The sequence below is a fragment of the Eurypyga helias genome, unplaced genomic scaffold (assembly GCF_000690775.1).
Source record: "Eurypyga helias isolate BGI_N326 unplaced genomic scaffold, ASM69077v1 scaffold27426, whole genome shotgun sequence".
In the NCBI taxonomy this organism is placed as follows: Eukaryota; Metazoa; Chordata; class Aves; order Eurypygiformes; family Eurypygidae; genus Eurypyga; species Eurypyga helias.
Window position 1 is genome coordinate 1 of NW_010258948.1, and position 23,813 is coordinate 23,813.

Here is a 23,813-nt window from a genome sequence, read left to right on the forward strand (position 1 = left end):
GGGTTCGAGGCCCGCTCCCCGGAGTGGAGCAGTTGGGGTTCACCTCCGCGCTCTGCAGAACAGCTCCCCTCCTCTGCCTTCTTGGCAGCACCCTGCACGGAAAAGACAGAACGTTTGAGGTGTTTGCTTTGTATCTTGTGTGTGTTTTTTCAAGATTTATAAGGTGTAAGACATAATTTTTAATGATTATCTGCATGAAACTTTTGCCAGGATGGCTCAAATTTGGCCAGAGTATTGCGGTTATATAGTAAAACATCAAACAACTGAAAAATCCTGTGCAGCCCCGTGGGACTCACTGAAGCTGCTATTAACTAAGACATATTATTTAAACGCTCCCTCCCACTCTACACGCCGTAATTTATTGGCAGGGAGCTCCCAGTGTGGTTTTGCACGGGGCTACAGCCTCCTCCAAACCGCTGTGCCCACCTCTGCAGCCCCCAGCCCCCCGCACAGCGGGGACACGGCCAGTTCTCCTGCCCGAGCTGGCGATGCTCTCACCTCCCCTCCGCCGAGAGGCGAATTCATTTGCCCTTTTTGCGGTGAAGCCTGTGGGTTGCCAGACACCACCAGCACCTTGGTCTTGGCGGGCCAGCCCGTGCCCTGCCAGACCAGGGTGCCCAGCACCCCCTCCTCTGGGTGGGAGTGCTCCTCAGTAGTTTAGTGACCCGTTACTCTTGTTTTAATCACCATTAGAGAGTCTCCCTGCAAACTCCCAAGTGTTACAATGGCAGAAAACGTTGACATCCACCATCCCTGTGCTGATTGCCCAGTGCCCAAGGTGGGAATGCCGTGGTTTTTTAGGCTGTAAATCCTTTAACCCCAGGGTGATCTATTTTCTGTGTTAGTGCAGTGCCCTAATGCCAGCTGGAGGCTCTGTACACCATCATAAACATTTATGAGCCGGCTGAGCTTCCAAGGCTCTGCCTCCATCCTGATGGCATGGCTCTCCGGGAGCAGCACGGTGGTTTCCGAAGGCTGGACGTGCTGCGGGAAGTGTTCGAGCACCGGGAGAAGATGCTGAAGGACCTTTCTGTGTGTTACTGTCTCTGTTCCTGCTCACTCTGTGCCATCTTTCAGATGGCAAACGCTGTAAGAAGGTTTAGTGTCTTCATAATCCACTCTGAACCACGTGGCCTTTTAACGGCCAGCGATTTCTAAGCGTTAGTATAGCAAATTGAAACTGTATTTATGATTCTACTGCAGAGTGGGAAAAGTCCGCTCTGAAAATGGATCTTGTCATAATGCAGTTCCACACTGTCCTCTAAAATACAAATATAAGGAATACTGGAAGGCGATGCTGTCATCCTCCTGTATTTTGAGAGACACAAAGCTCACAAACTCTGTGTTTTTCAATTGCTTTTTATTGAAATGTAGTACATTAGCAAACCCTAACTAATCGGTATACACTATTAACATATTGGCATATACCATGTAACTACGATACAGTGTTCTACTTACATCAAAACAGGTCAAAGAAGTTCTGCTGCCGTCAAGCTACAATTTCACAAGGGCTGGAATGATCTGCTTGTCGGGAGGGCATCGCGCCGCCCGCCGTGCCTGTGTCCCCGCAACGTCCCCATCGCTCGGCCAGACCCCTGCGAGCTGCTGGCATTTTTGGGTTACACCAGCGTGGTCCATGGTTCCAAGCCAGTTGAAACAGACTTATTTTACACGCATGCAAATTGGGGTTTATTTGTTGTTCGCTGCAGTCCCCCAAGCCCAAAGGCTGGGGTGTCCCCTCTCTGCTGGCATAAAATGATCCTGTTTCGGTGGATCATGTGCATGGCTAGCCATGGCCTCGAGCAGGAGATCATAGGCACCGTCGTACAAAGAAGCTTTTGGTATTTAACATCTACTTGCCAACTGCAGCAGGGCCGACTGGGTATGCAGAAGAGCGATGCTATCACTCGGTTTGCTCAGAGGTTGCTCCCCTTTATAGGACTAGTGCGACAGATCTAACCAGCGCTGGGAGTTAAGTCTAGACATACAGGGTGGAAAAGTCTACCTGCTGATGGGGTGGCAACTGAGAAGGCTTTTTTTGGTTTTGTTTTGTGGTTTTTTTTTCAGGTAGCACCTTTCAGTGCAAACACAAAGCGAGCCCAGTCAGGCGACAGGCTGGGACGCTGCTTTGCTGGCTGCGATGCAGGAACCGCACGGATTTGCAGACAGGCGCTTTGTTTAATGGCCCCAAACGCCCTATTAAACTTTCCTGGCTTGAGAGCAGCCAGCGAAGAGCTTCAACTTTGTTTTCAAGCCCGGACTTCCCTGTGCTGGAGCATGGGAGGGTAGCTGAGCTGTTGAGCTGTTTTCTGTTAAGATCCCCGTAGTGCAGCACAGGTACTTGCAAGGGCTGTGGGCAGATACAGCCTTTACTGCCTGGCACTGCCAGGGGGTGTCACAGACCCGGGCATGGCAGATCACGAGCAGATCTGGCAATGCAATGCTGTTACCACAACCCAGCCGAGCTGCTCCGATGGGAATTAACGGCTCGAGCTCCGCTGGGGGGTTTGGGCAGCTGAAGACCAAGTCAGAGCCAAGCAAAGGCAAGCCTCGGAGCACATGGGAAGCACAAAAAAAAAAAAAAAAAGGCAAAGGATGCAGCAAACACACAGAGCGGAGCTCGGTGCAAAGATTAAAAAGCTTCTTGCTCCTGAGGGGCTCAACAGCAGTGAGCTGTGGGTGGATGCCAGCGGAGAAGGGAATGGCCCATGCCTGGCCAGAGCAAGCAGGCCTCCACATGCATATCCAGCTCCTTAGTGGATTTTTGGGCTGTGAAACCCCAGTCCCAGCTGTATGACGCTAGCTCATGTTATACCCCAGCCTTGCAATGAAATCATTCTAAGTAGCTTCAACTTTCAACAAAACCCTGTGTACTTCTCACTTGGTAGGAATAATAATACTTAATTATTAACCTTTTAGGGAAAGGACTATTCGCGGGCAACACCTTATACCAAGCCCCCAACCACACATACACACACAGACCCTGGACATTATCTCCGTAAAAAGAATAAACATTCAGACGTTATTGCACAACCCACGCACCCATCTCTGTTCAGCTGGGCATCTCCACGAGGCTAGTGGGCTGAGGAGCAGAGGATTGGTCCACGCAGGGACCTACAGAAAGAGCATCCCACAACAACAGCCCGTGTCCCACACAGCCTGCTTTGGCTGAGAATGACCCACCGGGAACCACCGTGAGGCTGCTTTGGAGTGATGAATCCCCTTGGAGGGGTTGGCCAGCACGGTGACAGCATGGTGACAGGGGAGATGCTGGGGGCCGGGCGGATGGCAGCATCTGTCCAACAGGAACCTTCACCCAGCTCTTGGGAGGAGAAGGAAACTGGTAGTAATTGATGGGGTGGGAGGGCAGAGATTAGCTGGGGAGAATTAAGAGTGTTTGGGAATGTTACAGGCCTTAAAAAAGAGTAGAACAAAAGGCTCAAACAACTGACATTGATGAAAAGGTGTCCATTAGTGCTGCTTTGCAAAGGCTCGTGCAAGCGTCTTGCACCCCCCAAAGCACTTCACAAGAACCAGGTAAACCTGACAGGGCCCTGCAAGGTCAGGGTTTTGGCCAACATTCCAGCACATCACTGACAGGAGTTATGCAGCAAAATCCCATCCAGAGCCCTGCTCTTGTCTCTGCATCCCATGAGGAAGAAGTGTAGGGGGGTACCTCCTTTTCTCTTGGTTATTTCCAAGACATTGGAAACAAAGTAGAAAAAAGCACCAACCTGCAGAAGGACAGTCTACCTTTCTCCTGATTTCCCTCCAATCTGGTTAATGGGAGCATCTTTCCCCCTCTCACCCCCTCCCTACTCAGCAGTTTCTACCCAGCATGCTGGAGCACGGGCTGCCCTTCCCCTGTACCCTGCAGTGCAGCAAGTCTAGCAGGGAAGGGAAAAAAAGTGAGGATATCTTTAAATACAACAACACATATGCAAGCTGTCACGGCACATCACGCACTCTTCTGCACGGCTCAGGCTGGAAAATCAGGTCACGTACGGATGTTTAACGCGGGGTGAAAAAGGAGCGAAAGCTTCACCTCTGAAGTTCAAGGTGTTTTCTGGGGTCCCTGCCCTGAGCCCTCCTGCCCTTCTCTCCCCACCCCGCAGGGCCAGCAGCAGCCCTGCGGCTCTCATTTGCCCCGCCGTGCCTTGGCATGTGCGGTCCATGCTACTTTCTTTGTTGTAAAAAACAGATGATTATTAGCTAAGCAAAAAAATTACATATTTTTAACAATTAAGTCAACTCACTCCCCAGTAATCAGGCTGCAGAGCTGCCAGAACTTCAGCTCAACCCTGGTGCCTTCATCCTTCAGCTCATGACCTATGACTGTGGCATTATCTCAATCCTAATTTGGGCTAAAAAAGTCCTCAGCATGACCCTTGCCTCCTGCAGAGCTCCCTCTGCTTCCAGTAGCTGGAAAAGCTCTTGGCTCCCCCAAGCCTTTGTACTCTTACGTTAGCGTGTCTAAAGAGAACAAAAGATGTGTAAAAGGCTCATAATACAGTTCTAAACACATTTATTTAACTATTTTTGGTCTTTCTTTGGCTTATGTAGGATATCTGGCTATTCCTATAGCATCCTCAGGTGCCAAGGCAAGCATCCTAGAAGCAAAGGACAGTGCAGACACCACCACATGAGCTCACTGGAGGGAGTAATCGTGAGTGTCGTCAAGTAAATTTTAACATGCTTCAAATTTAATACTTAATGTTAGTATTATAGGTAAAAAGCACACTTACAGTCTGTTTTTTTTACTGGCAATTATCCTCTAAGAACACAAGCAAACCTTGATTTTACAAATGTCTTATGGGAACATGCAAAACTTCCATAGAACAGGAGATTTGGGGTGGGAAAAGAGAAGGTGGGGTACTAGGGTTTAAATAGTTTAGGGAAACACTTGGAGACAAAAGCCTTTTTTATATGAAGAAGTCATAAAATTCATGTTTTCTGTGAAAAAGCACTTTTTTTTCAACCTTGAAAATGATTTTCCAAGTTACTGGCACTTACAGTTCTTGGAGATTGCAGTACATTTTACTTCTACAAAATGACTCAACCATACACAGCACCACTGCAGCAGAACAAGAACAATGATGCTCATCAAGCTTTTTTTATATACTGATTGTTATTAAAAGGAAAACCTCAAACTTACCAGCACAGCCCAGAAAAATCACCCGTTGCTGTGCTGCGTCCTAAATACAAGTAAGCAGAAGAACGCCTGCTACGGCACGTCCCAGCACGCATGGAGGGATCAATTGTTTGAACTAGCTTTTAATTTTTCCAGTGTTGCAAGATTTTCCGAATCCAGACTGTCAATTATAATTCTCAGCTCCCTTATCCAATACGCTACAGCACAAATCCATTTTTATATCGCTATGCCAGATCCTGATCTCCACAATCAGAGGCAAACCTCCCCTCGCCTCGCCTAAAACCAAAATGTTAGGTTAGAAATGAGGAGATTTAACAAAATATAAATTGATGTCATTTATTAATTTGTCTTTTGGAGCTTTGTACTTTCTGATGTTTAATTTCCAAGCCTCGTCTAGCTTTTCTGTATACGCTGGCACACAGCTGGTGCAGCCTCAGCTGGAGCTGAGAGACCATCAGTTTGGGTTTTGTGCCAAAACGATGCCCCCGGGGAAGTTACCGGTGGCCTTGGGGCAAATCCAAAGGATTTGCGAGGAGCATCCGTACCCCACGCAGCACTGCAAGGGGCTGTCCTACCCAAAACCACTGCTGGTGGGGCTCTGCACCGAGCTTGCGCTTGCTCCAGGCTGTCGCGTGCTCGTTGGAGACACCCGGAAAATTTCCTATTTAACCACGAACACCCAGGGGTTTGCCGGTTCGTGGTAACCCAACCGCACGCCATGGATAAAAACAAGCCCTATAACACCCTGAAAGGTGGTGATTACTCTAAGAGGAGTTTGTTTTCGGAAGTCCCCCACTCTCACATGTCTGCCTGCCGTGATCTCGCAGATGTAATTACGAACAGAGGGGTTGCTCAATCCGCCTCCCCCGAGCCCTGTACGGACCTGCGCCCTGTACGGACCTGAACCCGGCCAGGCTGGGTTTGGGAGCTCTGCCCCAGCTCGCTGGAGCCGTCGGGAGCTGCTCTCCTTTGTGCATCCGCAAGGAGAGGAAGGATGCTGAGCGCAACCCGCCGCAGCTCAAGCCATTTCTGCAACGTTCACTTCTGCTTTGTAGGAAAAAGCGGGTGCTCAATTGTGCTCTTAAGAAGTTGGGGGTTTAAGCTTATTTCTAGAGTGAGCTGAATGACAATGAAAGTGCATTTGGTAAATATAAGTGTGGGTAGTATGAGAAAAAACCTCCCCACAACTTCACACCACCCACTCTTGAATTATCAGATTAAATAAGGCTGACGCACAGCAGCAAAAGTCAAAGCACGCCCGGCAAAGAGGATCTTTTCCTCCTTTTACAGAGCTGGGTTTTTCTTTTTCTCTTAAACATCTGTGTTAAAGAGGCAGCTGAGCCCCACTTTGGGTAAGGATACATGTCAAGCAGCCTGCTATACAATTAAAAAACATAATAAAGGAGGGGAAGTCCCCCCACTTGTAGCAAAAGCGGATGAAATTAAAGCGTGGCACGGTACGTCTTACCTGTCGCTTGGGCTTTAACTGATTTCTCAAGATTCCTTTACAGAGGGTGAAGCTTTGTTTCACATTACAAGGACACAAATGCGTTTCTACACCTACAGTAACTCAGACTGCAATGGAGATCATCCGAACATTCATCCAACAGCTATGCATTGTCCGCTAGGAAAAGGTGGAGCAGAAGCGCTTGCTCCTCCACGTCTGCTCATCTGGAACGCTGTGGACAACTGAACTCCAGAGGTTACTCTTGCTCTCCGTTTCTGCATTACTCTTTCAGAAGCTTGCAAGCCATATTCATTTCCCCACCGTTTCTGTCACACGCTGGTAAGAATTGATTTTTCCTGCAGCGTGTCAAAGCGGTTGCTGCTTTCCTTTCTTCTGCTGCCTTCTGCATTCCCTTTACTGATGTCAGTGGGAAAGGGCACGGCTCAGAGAATGTGTTTGTTATTTAACTGTTGCAGATCTCAACGGGAGAACGGGATAAGAAGCTTACCTCTTTTCTTCTCTGTGTCATGCCAACATGCTGGCTTTTAAAAAACTTCAGTGAAAAATTCGGTGGATTTTTTACCCTCCCCACTCCCCCCCTCCAAAAAAAAAAGTTAAGTGAGAAAGACAGCTAATTAGATTCCTGCATATTTCAAAAAGTCTAATGGTTTTCAGGTAGATCAAGTGCTGGTTCTGTGAATTCCCCTCTATAGAAAGAGACTCACTTGACTTGAGCACACGGAATGACCAAAAGTATATTCTGTGTAGGCCATTTTTCTCCTGCTTCAATCGAATTGGAGAAAAAAACAAGCATCAAGTTCCTTGAAATCTTTCTGCAAATGCAGGTCCTCTCTGCAGCTTCAACGTCAGAGCGGCTCGCTATCGTCCAGGGTTACACGGGTTGTAGGGAACTCAATGCACTTAGAAAGGTCCCTTTCAGAAGGGGCTATTTCACAGTAAGGTTATGGATTGACCGAGATATACGAGTGCTTTTACCAGTCACTGGCCATCCCCTCTACAACCAGGTCCCTTTCTGACATTGCCCAACCATCTGGACAATTTAAAAAATGGACACAGCAGACGCCTGCGTAAGAGACGCGTTTGCAGTACAACACAGGCTCTTAGGACCACCGTAAAACCTCTTCTGCGTCGCCGCGGCTGGACCGACACAGCTCCCCATGCTGTTACTCAGCAACTTCCATCAGAAAAACTTGCTTGCGTGCAACTCTTTGTCAGCTCCAAAGATGCCACCCTCAGAAACCACCATAGCTGGTCTTCGTCTTTGCAATCGAGAAGGCGGGTTCGTGTTCTGGAAAAAGCAGCTCTTCTTCAGACAAAGGAGATCCATGGAAAGAGTACACAACAATAGGAATGAGAAATGAAAACAACGGAAAAAGGGCCAGGAAGGAGCATGGATTCCTTTCAGGTTTTGTTCTCGTCATACATGTCCAAGGCAGGCTCGATGGTTGAGAACTCGCTCTCGTAGACCAGGCTTCGAGGGGACAGAGAGTTACGATGAAAGAAGTGACTGCCTACAAGAGGTAGAACAGAACCTTGTTAGGAACACAGACAAACAACGGAAGAACCGAGCCAAGCGTCCTCGTACGCAGGTGCTGACCGCAAACACGGTATGCGTGGAAAAAACAGACACCCTTTAACGCAAAGCAGTACCAGCCGTATGAAACAGTTCACCTCCGCCCGTGTGCTCCCCTGCCAGTTCAAAACAGCTACTTTCCTTATGCGCGAACAGTCCCACCTCAAATGGTTCTTGCAGATAAGGCAGGTCAAGTCTGAGCAAGGCAGGGGCAGGCCCGAGTCTGGCACTCGGTGCTTGCTGTTGATTTACAGCCCTGCAAAGCTGGCACGTGCTTCCTCGAGAACCCCAGAAACCTTCGGTCGGTGCCCAGGTCCCTGGGCCATGCACCAGCACAGAACGCTCCGGCACGGGCTCCAAAGGAATGAGCGGGCTGAGTGAGGGGGTCAGCAAGGACTGTCCCAATGCTGCTGAGAGCCTGACCTCCCCCAGAGCTCAGCAACCTCCATCCACCTGGACCCGCCTTCCAGAAACAGGCACCTCCATAGTTCCTTACACAGAACCAAAGGAGACCCAACTCTCTTCTCCAGCATCGGTGATACCCAAAACAAGCATCAAGTGGCTGTTGATAGCATGGGGAATGGAAGTTGGTGTTTTTCCTCAGTGACCTGGCATTCCCGTGGCTCTCCAAACCCACAGAACTGTTTTGCAAGGAGCCCAGCCCCGCTGGTGTACAGACGGTTCTCTCTGAGAGCATCTATCAGATCGGGCCCTTGGCCAAAACGTTTCATTACTCAGTTTCTCGATCCCAGTGAGGATTAGCTAGGAGCAAGGCTGCTTAGATTACAATGCACCACATGAGCCAAACTGGAGGCAACTGAAAAGCTTCCAAGTTCATCAACAAGGCACTCGGCAAACCGAGGTACCTCTGGTTTCAGGCTTCAGTGGAGCAAGACGCTTAGGGGACTGCAGTTTTAGTCCTGGCAGAATTTAGGTGCTCAAATCCTCCTTTCTTTGTCAAATTTTAAGTCCAGCCTACGTCCTTCTGAAATAAAGAGCTCACAAAAGGAGTAAGGGAAGAAGAATTCAGCTGCTACTATCCAAAACACCTTTTCTTCTGGTAGGGGGTACAGCTGGTAGGGGATGATGAACACCCACTTTCTAGACCTGGACCCTCTCCCGAATTTATAAATCCCTAAAACTGGGCAATGCTTAATAAATAAATAAATACATATAGAATCACAGAATCATAGAATGGTTTGGGCTGGAAGGGACCTTAAAGACCATCTAGTTCCAACCCCCCTGCCATGGGCAGGGACACCTTCCACTAGACCAGTTTACTCCAAGCCTCATCCAGCGTGGAGTTTTTGAGGGAACATAAACTTGGCACTACAACTTCCAGCTGATTATAGTACATCTTCTGTCAAAAAAACTGAACCTATTTTGAAATGACACCAGATAAAACTGATTTCAAGATTCTTCTTGGGTCAGGATCATTTAACTTTTGACGACCGAGCCGCAGCTCGCAGTCGAAACAAGCCATGGATACTGGATGTTTCATCTCCCTCTCCTCCAGCCGCAGCAAGGTTATGCACTGAACAGCCACGCTGAAAGGAAACAAAGGGGACTCTAAAAGCTTGGTGTTGCTTTTGTTTTTATTACACAAAAGTCAAACAAGGGATTAGGAAGCAGACAGCCCAGGCCGTCATTTCCTCTGCGGGCACCCAGACTTCCACCCTAGCAGATTCGAGGGAGAGATTTAATCAGCAGGCAGCCAGGTCATCTGACAACAAGTATTTTAAATTAATCTGGAAAAAGGCACTGTCCGACACCTCTGAAATTCTTTACTGTGATGTTTTCTTGCTGCTTGGCAAAAGAAATTTAAGCCACCCACTTCCAGGGAGGCTGCATGTTTCCATACAGATACAAATCTCTTGGCTCTCCGACGGCTTTTGGGATTCGTAATTCATTCTTTTCCCAAGTCTCCCTCCTCCACCACGCGCCCCGTGCTAACACGCAGCTGCTGCTCAGTGCTGTTCAACACTCCATCTCCAGGGGCTGCGATAAGCAGGGCGGTGTCACTGCCCGCAGCTTACAGCTGGAGAAACAGCGTCAGCAGGGCACAGCGACCCGGCTCCCCTCAGAGCAGAGAAGGGCTAGTGGTTGTTCAGAAACGTGGCATCAGTCCCCTTGATAAATTTACGGAATAAGTGTACTTTAAGGACAAGTAGAGACATCCACAGTTCCAGGATGGAACCTGCTTTCCCTATTCTGCGCTTCACAAGAAAGATCCAGATCTATCCCTCAGGTATGGAAAACAAATACCAAGTCTGCACTCAGTTTTGGTACATGAAAATTAATCCTGCAGCTCTCTACCCCTATTCTTCATTATAGACTTTCAAGACCTTTTCAGATAACTGGTATTGAGTCTGCAAATAAACATACTGCCCTGGATTTGATCTTTCTACCTACTACAGGATGCTGCAGAAGTGGGCACAACACCAAGGCCAGAAATTCAAGAGACAGCATTGCTGTAGCATTGCAGGCGCACCCAGAGTTATCACCTGGTGTTCCCTTTCCATCTGACCCTCAGAGTGGTTCATCAGGACCATCTCCTGCCTGAAGCTGCAGTCCCTCCACAGCTCCTCCGGCACCTCTAACTGGAAATCTGATCAGAGCGCTCCCTGTCTCAGCCAACCCGTTTTGGATGCCCTCTCGGTTAAGGAAGAGCAGAGCGGGATTATTTCGCACAACATCCTTTCCTGGAAGGCAGCTGTTTAGCCAGGCACTGCTGCTCCCTCTTGAACTACACCCGATTACAGACACCCTTCTGTCAGCCCAGTCCTGCCATCTTCGCCACATCTGGAAAAAGGGGCCAGCTCTTCTTTCCTCTTGCTATCACCATTATGCGTATGAGCGTAACATCACTCACCTTTCATGTGTGAATATCTAAAAGCATGGCAGGCAGCAAAAACTTTGGGAATTCCCTTCCTGTGTCTATCCAGAATAAAAAAATTGAGTTTCTAGGATGGTGCAGAGCCCATCTTTGAACGTATTTATGTCATTAATAGAATCATAGAATGGTTTGGGTTGGAAGGGACCTTAAAGATCATCCCGTTCCACCCCCCCTGCCATGGGCAGGGACACCTTCCACTAGACCAGGTTGCTCCAAGCCTCATCCAGCCTGGCCTGGGACACTTCCAGGGATGGGGCATCCACAGCTTCTCTGAGCAACCTGTCCCAGTGCCCCCCCACCCTCTCCGGGAAGAACTTCTTCCTGATGTCCAGCCTAAACCTCCCTGATTTCAATTTAAACCTGTAGGTTTTAAATAGGATATACGTTGCTAGCTTGACCTGTAATTAACCTAGATACTGTCTGTGTTTCCATTAACACTGTTGAGACAATTGCTACAGGCTCAAAGGGAAGATTGAAAAGGACAGTCCCGGGTTATTTAACTCCTTTATGGATTAAAGGCACTACAAGCCCTGTGAACCGTTTTGTTCCCAGTATCACTCAACCTCTCCTGCAGCTGCTGTTCTCTAGAAGAAACGTGAACCGGGACCGTTGGTGGTGTCTTTTGCAAATGGGTCCCCCACGCTGGCCAGGCCGTCCCGCGCACCCCTCCCAACAGCATTACAAGGCGCTCAGGGATTTCTGTCTCAGGAGACAACCACAAACTCCTCAGTTTCGCTATCGCTGCTGAGAGACGGGTGAAAACAACAGTCACCCTTCGTTTCCCAGCCTGTACCCTCAGTCCCGCTCTAACCACATTCCTCCAGTTTTGGCAACAACGCTCAGTTGACACACGCTGCATTTTACAAGGAGACAGGCCTCAGCCACACTACGTGGGTTTTTCCTCTCCGTAAGTCCAATGGGGTTTTCCAGTCTTTCAAAATGCACTTACTGCTCTATTGATTGTTTTCATGTTTCTTTCAAAATTTCACAAGGACACACTGAAAAATAATTCTATTAAATGCACTGAAGTGCTCACATACTTCATTTCTTATTACGAAAGCTGCCTTCTCAGCTGAAGCCTGCTGGACAGATAAGAAGATGTTTTAATGTAGTGACTGGCTGCGTTCCTAAATTCTGAAAGTGCCTATACATAAAAATAAAATTAAATTAAATCCTCTCTTTCCCAGTACATAAAAAAAATTAAATCTTACAGTAGAATTGGGTCTCTCTGTTCATTTAATTAAATTAGGAAACATTACTTTTCAAATGCCTCTATCTTGATACCCAAACAACACAAACAAGCAAACACAGAATAGGTTTTAACTTTTTTCAGTGATATTCTCCTTACCGACTTGTTAATCTACCCATCTCATTAACTCAAGCATTAGCATTCAGCTGCGAATCAGATCCACATGTTGCAACCGACTGTTGTGAAACTGCTCACACACCGCTTGCATAAGTAAACTTGTGTGAGACAGCCGAGTGAGGACAGCCACGAGATGTTTTCCCCCCTCCCTCCTCCCCAGTAAAAAAGCCACGGCAAGACGGGACACGATTGCGTAGGGTTTCTCCCTTACGGTACAGACCTTTATCGATCTTGCACAATCGGAATTTGACAGAAACTATGTGGCTGCTATGAAAGAAGCTTCGCAGATGACAGCGGGGGGAAACCTTTTCACTTGGCGTTAGGAGGGGAGAAGTGGTTAAGAGTAGCTTCACTTTTATCAGAAAGGGTGGGGCGAAAGCAAAAGACAGAAAAAGTTTAGGATGTGTGTGTCGAGAAAACAGCGTTGCAAACCTTCAGCAATGACCTGACGACAAAAGGGTCGTACTGCAATCCTCCCAGGAGGAGAAATGGAGAAAAACGTTCTTGTTTCAACTTAATTCTCAGCTGGAGGCAAGGTAAGCTCGCGGTATACGAGAATGCTTGGCCCAGCTTTCCTCCCCTAACAGGTTGGTGTGGAGCCATTGCTGGTAGCACTTGTTGGTCCTTCCAGTGCTGGGAGGCATCATAAGAATGGCACTGCCCGAGATTTCCACTTGTTAGGCCCGAGATTTCCACTTGTTAGCTTGCGTGTCCCCAGACGAAAGGGGAACAACAGAGATCTGCACAGATGAAACCTTTCCGAGGAAATAACGCACCTTATAAAATTTACAAAAGGCTGTCAGACAGGTACTAACACAAAGTCCCAGAAAAACAAAATTCTCACAGAGTAAGATTTCATAATTAAAGTTTTATTTCTTCACTTTTTCCTTAATACAAAGCTTTGGCATCAGCAAATTTTATGAAAAAATAGAATGGACTAAGTAATTGCTTGTGCTGCATGATCAATAAATGATGCATAAAAATAGGTGTCTCTCTCCAAGGCAATTGGCCGGAAAGCGTTTCTTCAATACCATTCTGCTCTGTGGGGCAGAAAGAAAAGGAACAAAATATTTATATTAAAGTTAATTCTGCCGATACCAAAATAAAAATAAAATCCCATAGAAGTAAGTTAGTGCGAAACAACTAATTATACGAGGGAAGAGCATCAAGAGGTCTGCACTCCTTACATCCTTCTTGCAGGAGCAGGAAAAGGGACAGGACAGCCAGAGGCTTGACACTTCCAAACTTTTGAGGAAACTCCATCTGATACTGAAAACTCTCTCTAAGTGGTGCTGTCCAACATCTGGACTTTCTCAACTTTAAAACACAGTTATATGGTCATTTCTGACTGTCCCCTAAGAAGCAAAGCAAAATGTGCCTCTTTTGTTCCTTTAAATCACTACCTAAATTATGTAAAAGTGCATGAATATTATGAACCCAAGAGAAACCAGCTGATTCCTTGTTTTCTTGTCACTCAGACACCGTTTACTTTTATCAGGAGCTATTTAAAAATCTGTGTGTTTGTATATATACATACAAACAAACACATTTATACACAGTTAGACATATATATATATATGCACACACACAACCCCAGAACTGCTGCTCTAAATAAATGTTTAAGGTGCAGGAAGGACATAAAAAAAAAAACAGGCTCAGGACATGTTTTTAGGTGAATTTTAATGTAGAATATTTGGCACCTTTTACTTGCATCAGCATATTACGTGGCCTCATTTTTGCTGCTGTTGTTTTCTGATAAGAAAACCCATCAGCTTCCTCTCAAAACTCTACATTAACAGATGTAAGGTATGCCAGTGTTGCTTTTTAGATGGAGAACAGCATAAAAAGCAGGTGTGCTGTTATGACATTTAATGGAAATCACAGTGAGAGGGGAGCTGCCATCTATCTGGCATGATATTCAGCACAGGAAACGCTTTGTCTGGCACTGGGGAACACAAGGTGCGAAGGAAACAATAAATCTTAGAATTAGCCTCATGCATGCACATTTCAAACGGTTTAGAATGAGTAGTCGAAGCTAGCAGCACTTGTGGAGGATGCTTAGGTCTCCAAGGATTCAGTCGAAAAGCCGTTGAGGTTAAAGCTACAGCTTGGTACCTCAGTTACCCAAGCAAGTGATTTTTGACCACTCTGGTTTCTGGGGTTGCTAGTTTTCTTACGCCTGCCTCAAAGCATCCACCTATATATGCTCACATTTTCATTCCCATCACTGGGGAAGGGAGCTCTCCTTCCATCAGCACGCCCTGTTTGTGCCACGGACACACCACCGTGAACACCCTTCTCCAGAGGCCCAAAGCGTCTGCCAACGCGGCCGCCTGCCCTTTCAGAACAAACAGACCCAGGTCTGACTCAGCGAGAGGCAGCTAAGAAGGATGAGGTGCGAGGCAGAAACGCAACTGCTGTCAGTGCCCGCATCGGCATGATACTACATGGGCCACAGATACTTCCTCCTCTTCCTCGCGATGTGGAAATGCCCAGAAATGCAGACATTCCCGTTTCAAAACTCATCTTACTCCATGCTTTCCCAAGCTGTTTTTCAGTGCAGATGAACTGTTCCGCTACAGCTATGTGGCCAAGTTGCTGACTGACGGGTGCAATTCTATGATCTCGACAAATGGGGGGAAAAAAAGTAATAAATGGGAGACTTGATAGGGTTATTTGAAGTTCTAAAACTTTTCTTCATTAAGGCCTTTGGGAATTAGCATCTGAAAACAGGAGGAAAGGATTTGTAAATTAGTTGTAATCAAAGGTTACTGATGACCAGAACCTCTAAGAACTTATCGTGGCCCATCCTGAAGATTAGTTTGAGACTGCCTAAAATTTTACACTGGAGACTATTAGACCTGTTTCCATCTTACTGAGGGCTCCTTATACTTTCCAAAGCTTAACTGAAGTCCAAAATGTGCTTCCTTCTCTTATCTCAAAATAAAAAAACAACGAAACAAAACCAATTGAAGAAAAGCTATATTTATAAAGCTACAATTGCAGGCTGCACAGGAGACTGCGGATCTCACCCCACTTTGGTAAGATAAACACATTTAATGGAAAAACTCAGCTGTATCAAGATGTTCAGAGACAAAGATGTTGACACTTTCCTTCCCCAAATAAATTATGATTAAATATCTATCACGAGCCCAGATGTTGCGTCCACAAAGTGAAAATAGCTAGACGTACCTAGGTAATATATCTGCAGATTTACACCTGCCCACACACACCACTTTAAAAAAGATTGAAAGTCATGTGCTAGGGCCATTTCCTGTCCAGCCTGTCTGAAGGGAGGCACTGGGGGTGTCTACAAAAATTAGGAAAGCATGGATGTAAGAACTCCTTTGACTGCAATTCTCAGGCATGCTAAAATGAGAGGTCAGGAGGCTGCTCTGCTCCCCTCACTTGAGAAGAAACAGCAGTGTATTCATTGCTTTCATCTCTCCCTAAGAGCAAAAAGGTAGTTTTCTATTTAAATACCTTTTTTCTTGGCTGTATGTGTGCCAACTAGGAATATAGGGTTTTTTTTAAAATACGAAGTTTGACTAAGAAATTGAGGTGAAAACTCTCAAAGGTAACTGATGGTAGTGATTTCTGGCTCTGCCAGGCTAATTTTGAACATGAAGATTTAATGGCAGAAATCTACTGTTTACCTAGACCATTGATCAAAACCTGAATACAAATATTCTCTTTTTTTCCCTTTCCATGTCTTCACTCAGCAAAGAGGTTTCCTTGGACAACCCAGAGAACTATAAATAAAGATGGACTTCAGTGGTTGCCCGGGAATCTGCGGTTAACAGAGAGGCGTAGATTTGAGAAAAGCAGAAAAGGCATTTGACACTGAAAACCCCTTCCCTATTCTCTTGGTATTTGTTCCCAGTGTTGTCCACAACACCTCCCCCCCCCCAAATATATAGAAACATCTGAATATTTACTTACTCATTAGCATTCAAGCTAGCTGTGGCTTTGATGATCATGTAGCAGAGTGTAAGGGCACTGAGGAGGCCAAAACTGGCAATAATAAACCATTCTTCTGTTGACAAAGGAAAGGGAGGAAATCACTCGTGGGAGAAGGCTTATGTCAAAGCGATGCCACTACTTCCCTCAAACACCACTGGCGGAAGGCAAGAGGCTTCTAAGCCATGACTGGCACCAGGAGGTGAAGCAGAAGGAGGTTAGCCACAGAGTTACTGACTGGAGAAGGCTAGCAAAGAAGAAGTGGAGAGAGGTGTGGAAAACAAGCATGGCACAACAATATTTCCTGGCTGAGCCCAAGGGTTAATGACAAGGAAAGGTTACTTAACAATGTAAAGTGAAATGCAGGAAAACGTAAATGAAAACTCCGTCCGCCCCCCAGGTTAGAGAAGGTTGTCAGGGTTGGTTTAGATTGGCCGAGATGCAGCTCTTCATGTAAGCACACGCGGAACGCTTTCACCCTTAATTTGTGTCTTCGTCCCCTCCCTCCTGAATAAATGCTATGGTGTTAATTTCAAAAAAAACCAACAAAAAATAGGATAGAGTGTTCAACAGCAAAACGTAAGCTAGTGTTTTCCATTTAATAGACAGGAATACGACATGGAAAAGCAATTTCAACACCAGTGTATACATGCAGACACATTAAAAAGTAGTATAAAGATGGTTTTTAAGAATGTTCACTATTCAAAGATCTCCCTCCTCGAGATCAATTTGGCACATGGTAATAGACGGAATACAACACACTTTTGTTGAATATGGCTTTTGGTTTAACTCTCCCACATCAAAGAATGCATGTGTCACCCGCAAAATCCAAACATTTGAACAGTCTTTTCTAAAGCTTTGTTTTATAAACACTGTCAGAATGAACTGTTGCTGATTATTTCTGGTTTTACCCTGGCACCCCATCTGTGCAAGAGCAGTACTAGAGTTGGAAACAGACAGTAAAAATACTCTGTGTAAAACCAAGTAGTGAGATGTTTTGGTTAAACCACAGTTTCCCCCTCCCCGTGACAAGGAAAGCAGCACGCCAACAGGTTGGCTCTGAGTTCAGGAGAGCTGAATACAAGGTGAATCAGATGTTGAACACTGCATGACAAAGCGACTTACTGGCTTTGTAAAGAATCCACATTTGGTATGTGGATTTTTCCTTCTCAGATCAGGGCATTTCTGGATATGAACTGTGTTTCATAAGATGAGAATTTTCTAATGAGACATTTACTCTTCTACAGCATCTAAAGAAACACTCTAATGGACTGTATCAGTTACAGCAACACAGATCAGTGGCAAACAGTGTCACGAAGTTCACAATCTGAACCAAAGATGTACATACGCATAATATAGGGAGAAAATTAAGACTCTTGTACTGCATGGAGTCTATTTTTGCAATTCTGCCAGAAAAACAATCATTCATGCATCAAATTGAGACTGTACAGCATATGGAAAAATGACGCAATTCCACACATATTGTATTCATTATAGTGCTACTACACACTAAAAATCCGAGGTAAAATCCAATGCCTGGAAATTTTCCATGCTGTTCTTATGGGTAAGAGCTTGCAAGCAGTGCAGGAACAGTTTTCTGATGTCATAACACACTTGCACAATACTCAAATGTCAGTACATCAAATACCTTTTTTTTTTAATTCACAAATTTTGTAGGAAAAGCCATCTGCTAAGAGACATCAGAATTCCAGTAGTAATGTTCTCAGGGGAAAACATGTCTGCAGAAATAGTGATCAGCTAAAATATTCGTACTTGTATAAGTTATTGCATGTAAGGTATTCCGAAAGGGTAAATAATGGCTTTAGCAATCCAGCTTCTCATACTGGTGACCAAATTCAGGAGGTTTATTTTGTTGCCATTTTAGTTCATCCAGTGTTCTCTGCATGCAGATCTAAATGGATTGACCATTCATAATGGAAGTGTTGGCACTGTCATAGCTAGAGTTATCGGTTTCAATATGGAGACACTGAGGTCACCCTAGTCCCTGCAGAGGAATCTCCCACCACGGCCCTGCAGCACAGAGCTACAGCATAACAAGTGTCACGTTCCAGGAAAACCATAGAAGTGTACTGGAAGCCAAGGAAAACTTACTTGTGACAGCAATGTTGATCTCTCCTGACCTTGGCGTTAGCTCTCCGTCCTGTGGAAGCTGTGACATCCCAGAGGTGCGCAGGGGCTCCAGGCTGAGAGAGCTGTCGTTGGCAAAATCGCCGAGCGCCGAGCGCCGGCTGGCTGGCTGGCCTCTGGTGAGCCTTTCCATGTCAAAGGCTACGTTATCTGTACACGGCACGTTTGGCTGGAAAAACAAGCGATTCCACGTTACAACGGTGAATATTTTAACATGCAGCAAACCTATAAATTGAGTAAAACCACACCACACCCCCCCAAATTCAGCTGCTATGGCTGTCCTCACAGGAGAGAAACATAGGAATTAGAAGTGTTCTATCCAAAGTTGCTTCTTCAGTCCACCTTAACGAGGTGGAGAAAGAAGCATGAAATGGGATTAAGATTCAAGAAAGGGACTCAGATATGCTTGTATCAACCCTATGCCTGTAGGCTTTACGACCACGAGCAATGATGAAATGCACCCAGTTCTACAGTATCCTCCTCCAAAAATTCATGTATGTTATTAATTGCAAAAATAGGTCATCATATCTGCAACTATTTCTTAGACAACATGCAAATTTTCAACTGAGACAGCTAACAACGGAGGCCCGGTTATTCTCACTGGCTTGACTCAAAAGCTGCTTTAGACAGTATATTCGTAGGCTCTCCTTTCTGCCTTATCTCCTCCTTCTGAAAAGAGCATTGCTCCCGCTCTGTAATTTTTTTCCTCATATGGGGAAGATGGAAAATCCTCTTTGAGGTTCTTCACTTGATCCCTTTGTGAACTGGTCAGCAAAAGCATTCCTCAGGGATTCCCATAAGCCAGGAGCTGCTTGAGGAAAGCTCTCTGACCTTGGCTAGGACACGGCTTTTAAGGGCGAAACAAATTTAAGAGTGTCCGCAGGAGACCACAACAAGAACGAGATTTACTGAGTAAATGTAACAAAGAAAGGTTGAATGAAGTTGAATAAAGAGAAGATTATGTAGAACCCAGTAGATATCCATGAGATAAGAAACTTATAAATGGAAATATAACAGTATATTCTCAGTGACCAACCAGGGAAAGAAACATCACCACCACCCCATAATCAGCTTTAGCAGCAGCAAAGACATTGGTGAAAAAACCCACACCCTTTCAGAGGAAGGGTACTAGAACACCCTTCTCCTTTTCTCCTCTACAGTTACTCCTCCTGTTCCGGGTCTCACGGGAGGAAGAAGAGCTCACAACAGTGCAGCTTACCACAATTCCCAGTGCCTTCAAAATGTTCAGTTTACACATTGGACACGTACAGTGCTCGCTAAGCCACGGATCGACACAGACTTTGTGGAAAACATGCCTAGAAGAACAGACAAAGCACATATATGATTTGCAAGCAATTCTATTTTATACAATGAAAACTACTGTAACAAACTTGTAGAGAGTTTCTTTATTAATTAGGCCAGCAGAACAAATTCTAGATTTGCCATTACTCTCTGCTGACTGCAATAAGAAAAAAAATCAAAACCTCCTGCTTGTTGCTGCCACCTTTTACTGATAGTTCAACTAGGAAGAAACACTTACAAGGAAAAAAACACTTACAAGGAAAATTCCCCCCACCCACTCTCCCTTTTATCATGGATATGAGTATGCACATGGGCAGTATAACTAGTGTAACGAAGCCCCCCACCCCACCCCCCAAACCTCGTGTAAAGTCTTGTCTCAATTTCTGTGTGGAACCTGGACAGAAGTTGGGTAGGAAGAGCACAGACCCACCAGCAGTCAGTTTTATTCAAACACCAGTGCAACCAACCCAAACATGCTTATATTTGATTTTCAAAGAGGTTTTATACTTATCACAGCTAAGTAAAAAGAAGCCTTTTCCTACAAACAGTATTTTTTGATATCTGGAAGGAAAACATTTCCATCATCATATGATAGTCATAGAAAAGAAGAATTTTTCAAAGATGAAGAGGCAAACTGGGCTTGTACCTGCACAGCAGGGAACTCTACAAGAGAACAGGCTGAACTGCCACCTACATTGCACACGAAATCCTTAGTCACGTACATGAATAAGCGGAACAGTGTTGGGTTCGATATAAACCAATACAAGAAGGAAGGACTATGCAGAGACCAAACCAACGTACCTAAATTAAAGGAATTAAAGGAAACGTCCTCTTGGCTTTTCAAAAGGCAAAGAACAACTCTGAGCATGTTCATGGCAGAAATGGGTATCACTAGACTTTCTACACAATATGGCTTTAGCGAATCCTCCTAATAACCTGGTCTGAGTAAGTGCCTACGATAAGAACCCAGATCTTTCCTTTCCAGTGGCACCGACTGCAGAGCAAAAAGTCAGTAACAGCAGGCACACCCGAACACAACAGACGGGTGATCACAGCAAAGATCAGCAATGACCAGGGCTGCTTAGCCAGCAGAGATGTGCTCGAACCAGCAGATGAAGGGGCAGGGGCAGAACAAGGAGTTCTTGCCATCTATTTGAGGCATCAGCATGGTCTGTAGGAGGTCACACATGCCCCCAAGGCAGGATGAAGTTGAGATACTCTCCGTCCTCTCCTTTCACAGGTTATACTTGCTGCTCTGTGCCTCGGTAAGGTCCTCACAGGGTCTGGGACTTCTTTGCCCCTATCCCCACGGGTTTTAAAAGCAGAGACCAAAGAAGCCATGTTACCAGATAATTTTCTTTTAAATGTCTGGAAAGTGACTGGCAAAAAAGGCCTCATGAATTTGTTGGAAAAAGACAGTATATAATTATGTTTTGTCTATGGCTACTGAGACTGATGGAGGGATTAAAGCATACCAACATAATCAGATTCCAGCCAGCTATGACTACATACCCTACCTGTATGAACTGAAGATGCAGAGACTTACAGAGTATGATACAGACAACAGAAGATGGACAGGGAGCAAAAGGTCTTTGCTTATCTATAACCCAGCTATCGCTGGAACAGAAGCTTACACAAGCCCAGCTCATTGCTTTGCTGGGCTGTATCCTTTAGCAAAGTGGCAATCATGAAGAACAGGATACGTACAGTGCTTACTGTTCAATTAACTGCACAAAATACAGACTCACTTCTGTTGTTATTAGGCCTTAACGCATTCCCTTTGTTTCCTTTAGTTTTGTGAGTAATGTTTAGAAATCTTGCGTGATAGAAAATTATATGAAAATGTCTGAAACACAGAAAGATGTTATTTTTGTGTTAGGCAAATCATGGCTTTCAGTTACTTATGTTTCCTTTTAAGTCTCTGAAGCCTGTCTTTTAGAGGAGGACAAACCTGAAAATCTAATGTTTTGTGACACAGCAGATATCAAGACTCCACAGAAGTATGAAAACAGCTTTAATGTATCATTATCAGCTCATCAGTGCTGTAGAAGCACTCGGATCAAGTGAAGCAGGCAACTGATGCGGATGCCAACATACATCTGCTAAATATTATGAGTTATTTTAAAGAGTCATTAGCAGTTTGATACAGTTCAAATGCACCAAAGCAGCTCAACTATTTTTGTGACCTCTTAATTCTTTGCTTTTAGTTTCTAAACCTTCAATGATGTTTGTGTTTCAAAGAAGTCCAGTACTCCAAAGGTTATTTATTGATTTTGATCAGCATGGCTCTGCCTGCTTGTCTACTCCTTAAAAAGCTTGCTGATACCATCATCATGGCTCAGGCTCTGTCTGGATTTCTCTGCTTGCAACAGTTAAATGCAGTAATCCCGCAATGAAGGCAATAAACACGTGAATGATTTGAAAAACTCAGTCTGACAAAGCAAGCTCTTGCATTTTCTGTTACCATAAACCTCCTCCATCTTCACATTTCTGTCACTTGCCACCGTAAATCTGAAGAGTTTCTAGCCAAGTGGCTCTAGGTGACAGCAGCTGCCGACATTCCCCCAGCAGCCACATGCCGAGGAGTCAAGTATGGCAGAGCTTTTGCTGCGTCTCCAGCCTCAGGGATGGAGGAAGCGCTGCCAGCAGCCAGGCTGGTAGCACTGGAGGAGTCTGCCATGCGGGCATAACTCCAGCCAGGTGACCTGCAGGTATTTTTCCACTCTGTCAGCATACCCAAACCAATTGCCCTCCAGCTTGTAATAAACACTGTAATGCCGACGCTGTTGTACAACACACCATCTTTGCAGCATTTCAGAGAATGGAGTTAGAAATCTTTCAGTGGTGTGATGCCATCTCCGTCCAGCCAAGGACAAGGGTTTGAACGAGTTTACAGGTGCTGTTTCCCAAGAGCTCACTACACGTCGCTGCAGGCAATGCCAAGGGAGAGCTGCCTCAGTGCTTTACCAGGTAGTGTTGCTGGGGGAAGAGAGAGACTGCCCTCCCAAGTGGGCAGCAGAGAAAACGGCGGTGGTGCAGAGGCACTGCAGTACGTGAAATTGCATTGCGATACTGTGTTAGTTTGCTCTTAAAAAAACACAAAACAAAATGAACAAACAAACAAAAAAAGCTATTTGCAACAGCACAGAATCAAACAGCTGGAAATCTGGCTTAGTTGCTTTTGTCACTTTCCTGCTTCTTGCCCAGTACAGGAAATATTAAGAATTTAACTCAAGAGCCATTTATTTTAACATATCCACTCCTTTAATTCTCTTCCTACCTTATAAACTCCTTCCTTTCCAGGCCATCTGTCTGCCTTTTCCAGTGTCACTCTATGCCTTTCTCTAACCTGTCACTTTGCTCTCCCCTTCCCTTATTTCTCATTAGTCCTTCACCTCCCACTCTCCTGATCACTTTTCACCCAGTGCCTGCTCATCCCCTAGATGCAGTGGTGTGACGGTAAAAAACTATCTGAATAAAGAAAATTGTCCATGAGGTGTGTCTTCTGCCAGGATCCTCTGCCATTTTCTTACACTAATTTTTGATGTACATAATGAGATTCACAAGGCCAAGACATTCCTCAGGCTTGTAAGTAAGACAGAAGGCTGCCCTAGCCCTCTGTGCACTAAAAGCTTTAGGTGTGTCCATAGGCTGCTGGTACTGAATAGATTTCTCTCTCTGAAGCACAAAATTAACGACAGAAATTCAACTGCACTGTTTGCAATCATCATTTTAGTTTATTTTCAAATTGGCCACAATTTCCCACCTACCACAAAACTCTCTGGTGTTTCACTACAGAACTTGAGGTGCTGTGTGTCTGCCCAAAGCAGACTCCTCTCTGCTCAGGCACAGAGCGACAGACCATACTTAACTGCAGAGAACAATTGTGGTACCAAAGGGAAATGCTACTTCTAAATTGATGAAAGCAGCAAGATGTCATATGTCAGT

At 45.4% G+C, this 23,813-nt stretch overlaps 1 protein-coding gene across 1 annotated transcript in view; it reads right to left on the reverse strand.

Annotated features, from left to right (window-relative positions):
- Nucleotides 1-13,308: 13,308 nt before the first annotated feature.
- RNF130 (ring finger protein 130) overlaps nucleotides 13,309-23,813 on the reverse strand; it is a gene marked incomplete at its 5' end in the record, with an annotated part of 32,875 nt that continues 22,370 nt past the window's right edge. The window contains 4 exons of the mRNA XM_010154538.1: nucleotides 13,309-13,495; nucleotides 16,398-16,491; nucleotides 18,528-18,732; nucleotides 19,783-19,879. Coding sequence (XP_010152840.1) covers nucleotides 13,480-13,495; nucleotides 16,398-16,491; nucleotides 18,528-18,732; nucleotides 19,783-19,879 — 412 coding nt within the window. The remainder of the gene's footprint in view (nucleotides 13,496-16,397; nucleotides 16,492-18,527; nucleotides 18,733-19,782; nucleotides 19,880-23,813) is intronic.